Source organism: Lynx canadensis, chromosome B2 (genome assembly GCF_007474595.2).
Source record: "Lynx canadensis isolate LIC74 chromosome B2, mLynCan4.pri.v2, whole genome shotgun sequence".
NCBI lineage: Eukaryota > Metazoa > Chordata > Mammalia > Carnivora > Felidae > Lynx > Lynx canadensis.
Genome location: NC_044307.1, coordinates 36782661 through 36798875, shown reverse-complemented (window position 1 = coordinate 36798875; position 16215 = coordinate 36782661). Strand labels below are relative to the sequence as shown.

The 16215-nt window shown below is 38.3% G+C and overlaps 1 protein-coding gene across 2 annotated transcripts in view; it reads right to left on the bottom strand.

Annotated features, from left to right (window-relative positions):
• Window positions 1-16215, bottom strand: part of ZFAND3 (zinc finger AN1-type containing 3) — a 324760-nt gene that overhangs the window by 170133 nt on the left and 138412 nt on the right. The window contains exon 1 of one of the 2 annotated variants that reach the window (XM_030315418.1): window positions 12581-12713. The exons of the other annotated variant lie outside the window; for it this stretch is intronic. Within the exon in view, the coding sequence (XP_030171278.1) occupies window positions 12581-12698 (118 nt within the window). The 5' untranslated portion in view covers window positions 12699-12713. Of the gene's footprint in view, window positions 1-12580; window positions 12714-16215 lie in introns of those variants that run through there. 2 annotated transcript variants of the gene reach the window in all.

The window sequence follows — 16215 nt, the reverse complement described above, 5'->3', positions numbered from 1 at the left end:
TGGTCATTCACATGTTGAAATCCTAACCCCTAAAAGGTGATGATATTAGTAGGAAAGGCCTTTGGGGGGCAATGAGCTCATGAGAGTGGGGTTCTCATGAATGGGAATAGTGTTCTTATAAAAGAGGTATCACAGAGCTAAGTAGCCCCTTCCTTCATGTGAGGGTACAATGAGATATCTATGATCCAGAAGAGGGCCGTCATTCGGCCAAACTGCCACCCTGAGCCAACCTCCAGAACCGTAAAGAAATAAATCTCTCATTTATAAGGCACTCAGTCTGTGGCATTTTGTTACAGCAGCCTGAAAGGACTAAGCCATCAACTACCAGAACTAACACAGATGTCAAAATTAGCAGATAAGAACATTAAAACAACATAGCAGAATCTGTATTGCTGCTAAAGCAATAATTAGATGGAAAATTATAGCAGTGAAAATCTTTATTAGAAAAAGATCTTAATAAATTTGGCTTCTATCTTAAAAAACTAGAAATGAAGAACAAATTAAAATTAATATTCAGAAGAAAGGAAGTAATAAAGATAAAAGTAGAGGTGCCTGGGTGGCTCAGCCAGTTAAGCATCCAACTCTTGACTTTGGCTCAGGTCATGATCTCACATCTCCTGGGTTTGAGACACAATGGGGCACTGTGCTGACAGCATGGAGCCTGCTTGGGATTCTCTCTTTCTCTCTCTCTCTCTGCCCCTTTCCCGCTCACTTGTGTGTGCACTCTCTCAAAATAAATAAACTTTAAAAATATGTAACTGTATTTGTAGTTAAAAATCCTCCCACAGAGAAAATTCCAGGCATAGGTGGCTTCATTTGTGAATACCAAACATTTAAGTCAGAAATAATACCAATTCTAAACAAACTGTTACAGACAACTGAATTGAAAGGGATACTCCAACTCAGTGTCTGAGGTCAGAATTTCCTCTGATAATAAAACCAGACAAGGACATTACAAGATAGAAAAACTATAGACTAATATCCATAATGAATACAGATGTAAAAATTCTAAATAATATTTTACCAAAATGAATCCACATTATCCACTAAAAGGATACCACATCATGAAGCAGGGCTTATCTCAAAAATGCAGGACAAGGTTTGAAAATCAGTCAGTGTAATTAATTCACTAGATTAACCCCACATTAAGCTAAAAGAGAAAACCATATGATCATCTCAATAAGCAAACAAAAAGCATTTTACAAAATCCAACATTCTTGATAAAAACTCTCAGCAAACTAGAAACAAAAGGGAACTTGCTCAACCTAGTCAAGACCATCTATAAAAAAAACCTAGAGCTAACTCCACACATACTTAATAGTGAAAGACTGAACACTTTTCTGCTTAGATCAGATATTCGGTCACCACTTCAACACTGTAGTGGAAGGTCCAGCCAGTGCAATCAGACAAGAAAAAGAAATGAAAGGCATCCAGATTAGAGAGAAAGAAGTAAACTCCCTTTATTCATAGAAAACCTGTTAAGTCTACGTAGAAAACCCAATGGAATCAATAATAAAGCTACTAGAACTAATATTTAAATAATTTATAAACATGACAGGATATAAAGTCAATGTACAATCAGAAATAGGAAAAACTTTAAATACTACTTATAACACCAAAAATAATAAATCTGGGGGGGGGGGGGGGGGGCCGGGTGGCTCAGTCAGTTGGGCATCTGGCTCCAGCTCAGATCATAATCTCATGGTTTGTGAGTTCAAGCCCCATGTCTGGCTCTAAGTACAGCTCAGAGCCTGGAGCCTGCTTCGGATATTCTCTCTCTCTCTCTCTCTCTCTCTCCCTCCCTCCCTCCCTCCCTGGCTCCCTCCCTCCCCCCCTGCTTGCACTGTCTCTCTGTCTCGAAAATAAATGAAATATTAAAAAGACAAAAAAGAATAACTCTGACAAGAGGTATGAAAGACCTATATAGGAAGAAATACAAGATATTACTGAGAGAAATTAAAGTCTTAAATGAATGGAGAGAGAGAGCTTGATCATAGATAAAAAGACAAGACTGTTAAAGTGTCAATTCTTTCCCAAGAGTGGTACTGGCATAAGATAGAGAAACAGATTAACACAACCAAATATGAGTCCAGGAAACAAAAAAAAAACTTATACATATTAATAAAACAACTGATTTTTGACAAAGGCCTAAAGGCAATGAAATAGTAAAAGGAAAACTTTTCCAACTACTGGAAGCGGGGGTGGGAGGGTGCGGGGAAAAGCTTGGATCCATACCTTATACTGTAAATATTACTACAAAATAAATCATAAATCTAAATATAAAACCTTTAAAACTATAAAACTTCTTGAATACACAAATTTTAGAGAATAATCTAAAACAGAACAAATGAATAAACTTGAACTTCACTGAAATTTAAAACTTCTGCTCTTCAAAAGTCACTTTAAAAGAATGAAAATATAAGCCACACAGCAGTAGAAAATCTTTAAAAGCATATATAAAAAGGACTTTTATCCAGAATAAAGAATTCTCAAAACACAGTAATAATAAAATTAACAATCCTATTTAAAAATGTGCAAAAAATTTCGACAGTTCACCAAAGATACATGGGTAGCAAATAAACACATGAAAAGATACTCAATGTCATGAGAGCAGTGCAAATTATAACCACAATGAGATACCAAAATACACCTATTAGAATGGTTAAAAACTAAAGAGTAACCATATCAAGTGGTGGGGAGGATACAAAAGAACTACTACCCCCATATGCTGCTGCTGATATAACCCCACTGGGAAACTCTGGCAGTTTCTTAACAAATTAAATGTACACCTACCCATATATGATCTATCCATCCCACTCCTAGTAATGCCCAAAAGAAAAGGAATATAAGGAATATATGTCCATATAAAGTCTTCCACGTCAAAGCCTTGCTTTATCTGTAATAGTCAAAACCTAGGGGCACCTGGGTGGCTCAGTGGGTTAAGCACCCAACTTCAGCTCAGGTTATAATCTTGCAGTTCATGAGTTTGAGCCTGCATCGGGCTCTGTGCCAACAGCTCAGAGTCTGGAGCCTGCCTCAAGATTTTGTGGGTGTGTGTGTGTGTATGTGTGTGTGTGTGTGTGTCTGCCCCTCCCGTTTGCACTCTGTGTGTCTCTCTCTCACAAAAATAAACATCAAAAAAAAAATTTTTTTGAACCTAAAAACAACCGAAATGTCCATCAACAGATAAATGGATAACTTACAATATATCCACACAACAGAATACTATTTAGCGATCTGAAAGGAATGAACTGTTGACACAGGCAACAATATGGATAAATCTCAAAACAATTATGCTGAAAGAAGCCAGATCCACTCCCCAAAAGATCCTCCCACAAACTGTTTCTTGGCCTTTTGGTTATGGTTAAGTGAAGAGCCCCCTGCCAAAAAAGTATACATCCTACGATTCCATTTATGCAAACTAATCTATTGTGACAGAAAGCAGATCAGCAGTTGCCTGAGATGAGGTGGGGATGGGAGTCTTAAGGTGTGAGAGAAAACTTACTTGTGGATGACAAGTATGTTCACTATCTCAGTTGTGCTGATGTTTTCACAGGTATATACATACGTCAAACATACCTCAATCAAGTTTTTTAAATGTACAATAAACATATTTCAGATATAAGAAACAAGCTAATCCAGGTCACTATCCTGTCTCCACTAACACTTTCTCCTTTTTTTCATTTCAGCATTTCAAATACTACCAATAAATGCACTTCTCAAACTAGAATACATGTCCTTCAAAAATTTCCCTCTAGTTTCTGCATTACAAGCAAGAGTGCATTTATACTTAATGAAATGTTTTTAGTGAGTCCTTCCAGCAAGCTGATCTTCCTAGAGCCTATTTGTCAGCAGTGGATTAATGTGAGGTATGCTTAGAGTAAGGCTGCTTTGGGTGAGACTCTACTAAAAGGCCAAATTAGCCTTCTCTTCCCAGTGCTTGCTAAGAACCACTTTTCTGAATCAGAAGATGAACTTGAGAGAAATCATTATTTCTTTTTTCTTCAAGTTTTGATTTAAATTCCACTTAGTTAACATACAGTGTAATATTAGTTTCAGGTGTAGAACTTAATGACTCATCACTTACATACAACATGCAGAGAAATCATTATTTCATTCTATTAATCTTCACAAAAATAGATTTCTTGCTGCTATAGTACAAGCAAGGAAACTGAGGCAGCTTATAATGAAATAGATGGAAATGTGAGGAGGTAGCTCACCAGTTCATGGCTAACTGGCCAGGTTCTTGAGGCAAGAAAGCCCAACTTCATCTAATGCATTATCAAAAATTAGTTATTTTTTATACACTGAAATCTATTTTCCCACTGATTAAAGTTTCACTCTCAACTGACCTTCAATTGATGACCCAAATAAGTTAAGGTCAAATGATAAACTTGAGAGGTGCTAGTTAGATGAACCTGTCACGACCACCTTTGAAAAGCAAGAATACTTTAGTAATCTGAACAATTACTCCCAAATTTACCTGCATGCAAGAATTTCTAAAGCAAAGAATACTTGCAGGTGGAAAACTTTTCAAAGAAAATAAGTAATGAAGGTAGAAGTGAAAGTATGAGAAGTAGACAAAAGAAGAATTATTTGTTATGAAAAGGCAAGATCTGATTATTTCCACTTGTGAATCTACCAGTTTTAGTAAAGTGAAAGTTGATTGTTTTCCTACCGATACTAGGTAATAAACTCTCAGGTCACAACAACAGTTTGAGACAGAAAACTAATCTGACCTATATAAAAATACTGACTCCTGCACTGCTCATCTAAGATTATAGTAAATACTTAGTATTTAGTGGATGAGAAAGAACATTTCAGAACTTCCCCAATGTAGAAACTGGGAATAGTGGAAAACAGTCCCTAATTTATTTCACAGAAAAATCCAGAAGATTGACTCCAGGTAGTATTCAGGTCTTCAGCTTCAAGAAAATCCCAGTGGGATCACTTTCTTTCAGAACCTCTAGCTTAGACACCCTATATAATGCTCCAGAGCTATGCTAATACAAGGTATAGCAGCAAAGAACTGTGCTGTCACATGTGGCTATTTAAATTTAATAAAATGGAAAATGCAGTTCCTTAGTCACACTAGCCACATTTCAAGTGCTCAATAACTACAAGTGGCTATCATACTGGATAGCACAGATATAGAACATTTCCACCATCACGTAAGTTTTTATTGAATAGTGCTACTCCACATTGACCAAGTTTAAAGATGATGGCTCTCTTTCATAAGCTATTTCAGTCCTTTACTAATAAATGAGGTTCATCTTTACAAAAATGGCATTTTCATTTAAAAAAAAATACAGTTTTGTGAATCCATGCTTTTTAAAGTCCAGAAAGCCACCCATGGAATGAAATTAATTTTAGAAACCATCCACCTAAAATGCAGCACAAGTTTTTTAATCATATAGTTCCTTTACCTTGGGTGCATTTAACCACTTGCTAAGTGCCATCAATAATCTATAGTACTCAAAGTTGTTCTGCCCCTTTGGAACATCTGAAGGCTGACAGGGAAGAACATCATGATAGTTTTACCAAATCAGCAACTCAGGAACTGAGAAAAAGTAGTCAAACAATTAAAAGCCATGAATACAATGACAGAAGATCTAATGACTTTGACAGATGAACTCAGGGGAGCGAAGTGCCAACAAAACTCAGAAAGTGCAAAAGTTTTTTCAAAATAAACTATCACTTTATCAATGGATATTAAGTTGGCAAACTGCATGAATAATTCAGGTCTATTTTCATTTAAGTGGAATCTTCACTGAAGCCATTACATTATTGACTTCACCACACCTGTCTTTCAACTGACTGCTAACAAAACTACTCTATCACAGGTTCCTGGAGATGAATATTACCCACTGTTCACCTACCTCTTTAACTTAAGTCCCGTCTGCCAAAATAAAATCTTGCCCCAAATGTCATAGAGAATCTAATACGGCCAAAAGCTTTACAAAGGGAAAAGAGGGCACAAAGGACACCACCTGGTCCCAACTACCCATCCACTAATAATACAATCCCATTCAAATAAAATAACAGCTGTTGTGATGCTAACCATTATTCTTTGATGTTTCAAATCATACTAAGTCCTAACTCTTTATGGATCTTCAAAATGAGCATGCTCCCAATTCCATATACCTGCAAGAGTCCAAAAAATGCTAGGCAAGCACATCTGTTATTCTAACAACATATTTAATACACATCAGACATCTAGGGATATAAATTTTCATTAGCAGAAGAATCATCGATTATTTCTGAAGCCTTGCTGAGGCAAGTATAAGACTCTGGCTGGCAAAAGACTGGTTTGAAGAACTGATGCTCTAAGAGTGAGGCTAATGTGTTGAACCCAGCTTTATGTGAGTCTTCTGTACTATTTTAAAAAAAAAAAAAGGTGCTGCACTGAGTGAGGTGTCAAGCCTCATAGATTGCTAACAGGTTAAAAAATAGAAGAGAGGTTGTTTAAGGGAAAGAAACAGGAGAATAACTCAATTCAGATGACTCTGGTCTTCCATTTTTTTTCTACCTCCCTCTCCCTCATGTACCCAGAATTCATTTGGGAAAGCCACTATTTAATAAGGACAAGAAATATTAGCTAGAGAAAATTAATACAAATTCAATAGGAAACCCTCATTTCTGCTATTAAGTTGGAGGGAAAATAATGGAAATATGAAAGCAAATGCTGTTCATTCAGGATGAAACCTTAAGTAAATCTTAGAAATAAGCACAAGGCTGCTGACCAGAATGAATTGAAAGTAGACTTAGCCATTTTAGAAGAGCTTGGCAACATGAGGAAGTGTGTCCAAAAACTTCACCCAGCCACCAGCATCAAATTTAGAATGTGTTTATCATGTTACTCAGAAGGCAGTCAAATCAACAAGTATCAAAAGCAAAAATTTAATTTCAATTGAATTAGTGAGACCCTTGGCCAACCCAGAACTAACTCCCCTCACACAGACACAGAACAGCATCTCTGTCATTTACAAAATGTGCTTGAGTGTATACAACAGGGGGCCGTTTATTAATTACAGTACTAAGGGCTGGGCCACAGGATGGCTTAGAAAAAGTCAAATAACAACCTAAGGCCTACATTATGGGTTCAACTAACAAAGATTGCAAAAGTGTTCTGTGCTATGTAAAGTATTTGAGAGTGAGAGGAGTAGAGACTAAAAATTATACTCAAAAGCTAAAAGATATTCCTGATGCAGGCTGGATGTCATCACTCAGATATCTGGGAACAAAACACGTTTATCAGAATCATGAACCACATCACCAATCCAAATTTTCAGTGCAGATCATCACAGAAAGACTGAGGAGGAATGAATGAGAGTCCTTAGACCAAGGCATATTTAATCTTTTTTTAATTAGTGGGCATTTCCATTCCAACTATTCTGATATTTGAGTCAAGATCGTAGACCTTCTGGGTCCTGTGAGACAGGAAAAATGAAGGAACCCCACAAAAGAGAAAGTTGTTTTTTCCTTTGGTCCTTTTTCTGCTTCTATTCTTGCTAGGATCTGCACCCCCACCTTACACAGGCCTTTATGTACATCCAACTTGTAAAGGTCAAGGAGTTAATAATTTCTTTGGAGTCTTCCAGCACAACAGATAACATTCAAGGAGTGTCCAGGTAAGGTCATCTTCAGTGTTTTTTAAGACCACTGACTCAAGACAACCTCATGTCCAGACCCCTAGCTCCAGGGCATAAGTGGCTTATGAAGGACACCTGATATTCGTCATTTTGACCAAATCATGGATGCCTAAGAGGACAAGAACACCAGACTACCATACTCAATAAAAACCCCAGATCCCAAGCAAAGATGAGACTCATCCTCCATTTTCTTTCTGAGTATCCTAGATGCCCTGTCTGTATCTGTGTTTGATTTCCATCCTGTGCAAAGCCAAGGGCCCTCTTGGCTGATCCTGTGGGACTCCCTCTGGGCCCTCAGACCCGAAACGCCTTCATCACTTGTCGTCAATGCTGGGGTACTACATAATACTTGCCACAGAAACAAATTCTTTCAATACTAAGTCACCGGCACGGGCTCCTCTGGCCTCTCACTACACCGTAAGAAACTGGCTGGAAACTTAGCAGAAACATTTTCTGTGACTTTTAATTTTTTACATAATTGCAAACTTCCAAATACTCTAAGAATGATACAAGGAACTGCCACATACATTTTACCCCAGATCCATAACCGCTAACATTTTCTTAGCATGGAAAATCTGACACATTTTAAATTTCTGACCTATGTGTTTTTTTCCTTCTGGAAATGACCTTACATTCTACTAAATCCTGTTAACTTCTCTCATTTTAATGATACTAAATCAATTCAATAACCACAAGGGGATTTGATGGTTTCCTAAAGATACACACTGAGCAAGAATTTACTAGCAAGTTCCCATCAAACAGTTTTCCTCAGATATTCAGGGACTAACTCCTAAATTACTGAATTCAGAGAGGGAACAGACAGAAAAAAATTATGGATTAATCAGAGCAAATTTCAGTAACTACTAGACCAATTTACCCCCATATGTTGAGTTATTCTAAGTTATTTATTACTCTGGCCATTATTGCATATTTGATTCACTAATATACCTTTCTCGTGCTTAAAACAAAATTCCAAATACCATACAGTTTTCTTTAACTGCACTGAAATACATCTTTAAGAATTTTAGGGGTAGGATTTCACAATATCCCTAAGTCACTAGATATCCTCTGGTGTTATTTCAAGAACAGGGCTGGAATAAATTTTCTTATCCATTTTTTCTGATGAGAAAATATAAGAAAGTACATAGCAGTGGGAATGAGCCTACTCTAGCACAGTGTGCCACGTGGCTCATTCACCATCCCAGTTCTCACTGTTAAGAGATTTAAAACCTCCCTCTCAGTAACTGCTAGCTGTCCTTCCTGCTTATTGTTCCCACAGAACAGCACAGACCAAATATAATCGTCACCCCACACCCACATTAACGCCCAGCTTCATGCCTCCTACTAATCCTGTGTCAGACAGTCTGCCTTTACCCTTCCAAGGAGGAGTCTGCATCTAGTTTGCCCCAACCCAAGTCTCCATCCTGTTTGGCTCGGTGAATACATAACATCCTGCCAATGGTTAGGCCTAGCCCAATTAGTCCCTTCAGAGAAGATTCTTTTTTTCCATCCATTCTAAACCCTCTTGCTGACCCAGGAACCTACCTCATTCTACATCCTCTGTATAACAGTAAAATTTGTTTTTCTTTTCAATCTCTAATGAGAATTCCAGAGACAGCCCATTAAGCCCCAGTTTCTTGTCAAAGGAACAATTCTAGTTCTCTGATAATCTGCAGAATACAAATTACTAACCCAGGCTGATCACAGGAAATGTTATTTCTCAGTTCTAACATTCAATTCCTCCCACTTAGATATTTTAGTTGGTGCTCTCCTGCTAGCAGGACAATCATTTCAGAGAACTCTTAATGCTGCAATTTGTATATAGTGGCAAAAACACCAAATAAGAGGATGAGATAGTGTAATACAGTCATTAAAAAATTCACTTGGGAGCCCAAGCTGAAGGAGAACAGTATCCTACATTAGGAGAGAGAAAGTGGGGAACTGACTGGAATGGGAGTCAGAGACCAAAAAGGAAAAGCAGGGCATCCATTCAAGAGGGGAGGCAGTGATAACAGAGATGGGAGACTGGTAATATATAGAAGGATTGATCACTTAGCAAATATATTAAGGACAATGAAAGCCACGTTTCTCACAATAAGAGAAGGGGTTTAGAAAATAAGAAAATGAGAATGAGTCCTGTGGTATTAAGACTGGAATTGAATATTAATTCTTCACTTTCAACATATCTAAAGATATAAATAAATACAGAGGTAAATGTGTAAGTATCCACTACGAAAATCTAGGAGCAACAACATTCTAACAGCAGTAAATATACTAAAGACCCATATCTTGTCTTCTGAATACTATTTTCCACTAAAAAGAACCAAAGTTCCTTGGAGAAATGACTGACTGATTCCAGGATTGGAGCAAGAAGGTACAAAATAAGCCTGGAACATCTTGTGCCAGAAAGCAAGAAAAATCTCAAGAGTATTTTGTCAAGGGATGTGTCAAAAAAGACACAGAAATCAACCTGAAGAGGCTCTCACTGGCCAAATCTGGAACAATCTGGCCATCAAAATACCTAACAGTAGTAACAGACTATAACAGACTGAATAAAACAGGAAATATGAGTCCATACAGATACAAATTTAATGAATAAGTAAACAGTGTCATGAAGATGGAATATTTACATAGTTATATATTACTTTCCTACAAAACATTAATTACAAAAGTGACAAGAGTAAGTAACTTTACAGTAATGAAGCCCAACAGACAACACCTCAATTAAAGTCGTCAAAGTGGTCATCATTAGTAATGGGTCAAACTGAAATTGTAGGACATGTGACATGGTACAATGAGAACATCACTTATGTGATACTTCTCTAAACGTAAGATAACCCCAATCAAGAAGAAATAACAGATAAAACCAAAACAAGAGACATTACACTAAATAAATGCCTTATAATCTCCAACAGTGCCAAGTTCACAAAAGTTAAGAAAAGAGTGAGGAACTGTTTTAGAAGGAAATACAGAGAATTATGGGGATAGATGCTATATGAGACATCATTGGGATAACTGGAAAATTTGAATGCAGTCTGAGGATTAGATAATAACAATGTATCAAAATGTTCTTGTTTTCAGAAAACAAACACTAAAATATTTGGAAGTGATAGAGCCTCAGGTTAGCAACTGACATTCAAATGGTTCTGGGGGCGGGGGGGGAACAACATTATCTGTAACTTTCTCATGAGGCAAAAAAACAAAGAAAACGTATTTAGGAGTCTGGCAAATCTAGTTTCAAAATCAGGTTCAGCCACTTCCAACTAAACAGCTTTAGACAAGCTGCTTTATCTCTGTAAACCTCGTTTGCTCATTTAAAAGTGGGGACTGGGTGAAGAAATGGATGAAGAAAACATGAATAGACACTTCTCTAAAGAAGACATCCGGATGGCCAACAGGCACATGAAAAGATGCTCAACGTCGCTCCTCATTAGGGAAATACAAATCAAAACCACACTCAGATATCACCTCACGCCAGTCAGAGTGGCCAAAATGAACAAATCAGGAGACTATAGATGCTGGAGAGGATGTGGAGAAACGGGAACCCTCTTGCACTGTTGGTGGGAATGCAAATTGGTGCAGCCACTCTGGAAAACAGTGTGGAGGTTCCTGAAAAAATTAAAAATAGACCTACCCTATGACCCAGCAATAGCACTGCTAGGAATTTACCCAAGGGATACAGGAGTACTGATGCATAGGGACACTTGTACCCCAATGTTTATAGCAGCACTCTCAACAATAGCCAAATTATGGAAAGAGCCTAAATGTCCATCAACCAATGAATGGATAAAGAAATTGTGGTTTATATACACAATGGAGTACTACGTGGCAATGAGAAAGAATGAAATACGCCCCTTTGTAGCAACATGGATGGAAGTGGAGAGTGTGATGCTAAGTGAAATAAGCCATACAGAGAAAGACAGATACCATATGTTTTCACTCTTATGTGGATCCTGAGAAGCTTAACAGAAACCCATGGGGGAGGGGAAGGAAAAAAAAAAAAAAGAGGTTAGAGTGGGAGAGAGCCAAAGCATAAGAGACTCTTAAAAACTGAGAACAAACTGAGGGTTGATGGGGGGTGGGAGAGAGGGGAGGGTGGGTGATGGGTATTGAGGAGGGCACCTTTTGGGATGAGCACCCAAATTGGTATGGAAACCAATTTGACAATAAACTTCATATATTGAAAAAATAAATAAAAATAAAATAAAATAAAAGTGGGGACTGGGGTGCCTGAGTAGCTCAGTCGGTAACGTGTCTGACTCTTGGTTTCAGCTTAAGTCATGATCTCGCTTCATGGGTTTGAGCCCCACATCAGGCTCTGTGTTGACAGCACAGAGCCTGCTTGGGATTCCCTCTCTCCCTCTCTCTCTGCCCCTCCCCCAATCATGCTGTCTCTCTCTCAAAAAATAAACTTTAAATAAATAAAATAGGGGGATCAATCTCTAATCTGTGGTGGGAATTAAGTGAGATATGTTTATAAAACACCTTTAGCACAATGCCTGGCACTAAGCACGTGCTCACTGACAATTATACTTTCTCTGAAGACAAAATCTGATAATGCTGGATTCCCCCTAAGATACTTGGAAGAGAATCTGCATCTAGCATTTTGCAGACATTTGGTTGTCAACCACAATTACTATTTGTAAAACCTGCTGCTTGCAATTCTGTATCACAGATACTTGCTCTGTCACTGCTTTTGCATAGAGGGAAAACACAAACGCCAAGCTCCTCTGTCTATGGTTCCCCGTTGTCCACAAACACACAGTCTGGTTTGAGGTTGTACTTTAGGAGACCACACTGCCAGTGACTAATTCACCTCAGCCCACAAGGTACTGGTACTCAGCATCCTACTCTCACCTCCTTAGCAGAGCTGATTTGTCTAAGACAACGCATGCTTATCCGGCCTTCCGAGAGTAGAGTTCTCTTACCTCCAAAGTGAAGAGAAATTAGAGAACTGCAGAGCTGAAAGGCAAAGAGCAACAACTTCAAGACCTGGGAAGGGGCAGAGTAACAATCAGACAAGGACATTCCAGAGGCTTCAGACATCCCTCATACACTGTCCAGGTCAAGAAATGGGTTTGAACTGCTAGCTACTAAATGTTATTCTGTTTTGTTCCCATCTACACGTTAGCGCACACATGTTCTGCCTTCTAGGAGATTGTCCATACACACTAAAACAGTGCTACTCAAAGTACAGCCCATGGACCAGTGATACTCTGCAAAGTATTAATGGCCTGTAATGAGATCAGTTGAAATGTTAAGGGTAAGAATTTTAAAAATGTTGTAGTAACTTGATGGAATAGTTTTGTCTACTAAATATAATTAAAAGCAGGACTTATGGGACACCTGGGTGGCTCAGTCAGTTAAGCATCCAACTCTTGGTTTCAGCTCAGGTCATGATCTCATGGCTTCGTGGCTTCAAGCCCTACACAGGGCTCTGTGCTGACAGTGCAGAGCCTGCTTGGGATTCTCTCTCTCTCCCCCTCTCTCTCTCTGCCCACCCACCCCCCACCCCGCTCACATATTCTCACTCTCAAACTTTTAAAAAATTGGACTTATATTTTATGTCTTTATTGTTGATTTTTTAATCTAGTAATTCAATCGTATTATATTTTACAAAAACCTGGATTGTGACAGGTTGAGGGAAAAAAGAACTTCTCTTTCACCACAGACAGTTTAGAAAGTAATAACTGAGATTTTCATATCCTAAGTTTGAACACAGTAAACTAACATTTATTAAGCACTTACTACATGTCAGGTACTGTTTGCTTTACACACAATACTTTATTAAATGCTCACAGCAAGCCAAGTCCAATCTCTACCCTAATTTTCCAGATGAGAAAACTAAAGTGCTGAGTACAACTTGGTACAACTTGCTTTAGTACCAGAGTAAATAATATATTTCACTTCTGAACTTAAGTCCTTAACTACTAAGCCATAGAGTATTGAAAAAAATACAAAGTAGGAAAAGAAAATGGTCAACATACTCAGAAATGATAGGAAAAAGAATTCTTGAATGCGTGATGGACCAGGTGGCATTCGACAAACATGGGTATTTTGGCCTAGACGCCATTACACGTAAGAGAGAACGTAACCCACTTTACCTGCCCCAAGTAAATACAGTGGGTGGTCACAAGAACACATACATGTAAGAGGGTTTCAATAATGGATGTGGGCCATTGTCAGAAACAAAAGCTGGCTGGCCACCTCTCTCAGGGGCTGTTCAGTCACTGATTTTATACATGCTCTACTTTCTTCTCTCTGTCAGAGCTTCCTCTGCTTCAACCTGTGCATGACCAAAGATGACCCAATGCAAGTTCCCTGACCATCACCAGTTTAAAATTTCCCTTTGCATTTCTCAATGGTTCACATTTCTCTGATGAGCCACACAGGTCAGAGGTTAAAGACTGGCTACCTCATGAATCAGGCACCCCTTCTAGTCAATGGTGGTCAAATGACACAGAACCTGGGTGAATCCACTTACAGTAGCTAGGGGTGAGGAAATATAAAGTCCATTATTTCTTCTATATTACCTAATGTTTGAAAAGATGGTAATCGTCTACAAGGTCTGAAGAAAGATTTAGACATAAGGGATTGTTTTCATTTTGCAAGACTTGAGGAGGAAGATTTAAAAAAAAAGTTGTTAAAAAAAAAAAAGAGGAATGGAACAGAAGGTAAAACAGAATTACAACAGAAAAAAATAAGATGTACAAAGAAGATTTTAAAATTTTATAAAAATGTTTATGTGGGGTAGGGGGGTGGGGACACACACAGGGGAGGGACAGAGAGAGAGGGAGACTGAATCTGAAGCAGGCTCCAGGCTCTGAGCTGTCAATGCAGAGCCTGATGCGGGGCTCGAACCCACAAACTGTGAGATCATGACCTAAGCCAAGGTCAAATGCTTAACCAACTGAGCCACCCAGGAGCCCCAGATGTAGAAAAAAGTCTAATATATGAAACACTGGTCAAAACCAAAACCAGTAGACAATTCTTCAACAAAAGTAGCATTAGTAAGATATCAGACATCGTAATTGAGACCCCAAAATAGTACTGGAAAGCAGAGAAAATATGCATGTATATATGTCCACCTTATGTACTGTATATTACTGGATTAATCCTGTTGCAGTATGAAAGAGTACTATACCCAATAGAGAAAGCCTGGATTAGAAACATTTGACACCTAGATCAATAGAACAATGTTAAGTTCTAGGCTCAGAGGGAAGCAGAAAATAAATAAATAAATAGATAGATAGATAGACAGACAGACAGACAGACAGACAGACAGACAGACAGACTGGAGAAGGCTTCCACATTCCACAGACCAGAAACCTTCACAGGAGAAGCTTATTATTATTGCTGGTGAAAAGGGGGGGGGGGACCTAAGAACTAGAAAGCACCCATGACCTTAATTTTTAAAAAGAGGAGGTAAGGGGGCTCTCAGGACAGATCATCATTTAACATGGAAATCAGTAAAAACTTTAGTAAGAGTAGTTTCTGTGGCTAAAATGCATAACAAATAAGTGAATATGGCAGCCTTTTCTAAACTTCTCAATAATGGGAAGGTACACACATCAGAAGGTAGCTACAAGGTTCTGGGCTGATTGTTTGAGTATCAGCAGTGTGGTACACGCAAAAAGGATATAACTGAGCGAGCAGTTCCACAAAAGGGACGAAGCTGCCATGCTCAAGCAAATGTCCTGATGGCCCTTCCCATCACTTCTGTTGGGAGTGGAAGGCTGTGTGTATGTATGTGTGCTGGCAACAGAGATCTGAAATGTCTGTCACACTAAACATTTGACCCACGAGGGTATAACACCTGGGGGGTTTCAAGGTTCGCTACATGTTATCAATTATTTGGTAAGTATGAATTCGAATTGTGCTGTAGGACAGCTGTGCAGGCATGAGCTACTTGGCTCATCAGTAAACCCAAGCAGATCAGCTCAGTGTGGTTTTACAGTTTTTATTTAACCCAGGGTCTCAAATAATTCTCACAACTGGGGAAGGCAGGGTATTATCACCCACATACTATAGCTAAGAAATCAAAGAAAAAGATACACTACACTGGTATCTTGAAGGTTTCGGAACACATCTCCCACAAATTTCAAACTTTTGATGGTAATGATTATCTCGCCAACTAGACTTTGAGAGTAGGGACTACATATGCACTTCTCCCTACAGTGCTTAATGTAAAGCAATAAACATAGCAGATACTCAAGAAAAGTATCTTATGGATAAATGTAATTTATTTACTTATAACACTTCTTTTCAAGTTTCAGACACCCCGGCTTTAAGTGTTCTCTTTAGAAGGAAACAGTTCAAGTTTAAATCAGAAGCCTGAAGAACTTACCTCTACTTGGTCAATTTAATTCTAGGTCTGGAAGGTAAAATTTATCCCAATTTAATGTAAAGATTTTCAAAGTACAGATAAAACCAAGAAGCCTAGCTCCAGAAAACACTGATTTATATAAAGCAAGAACCACAAAGACAGCGTCTTTTAAGTAAGGTCTAACAGCATTCACATCAAATTCTTACAAAGCCAACTACTTATATATGACAAGTTCTG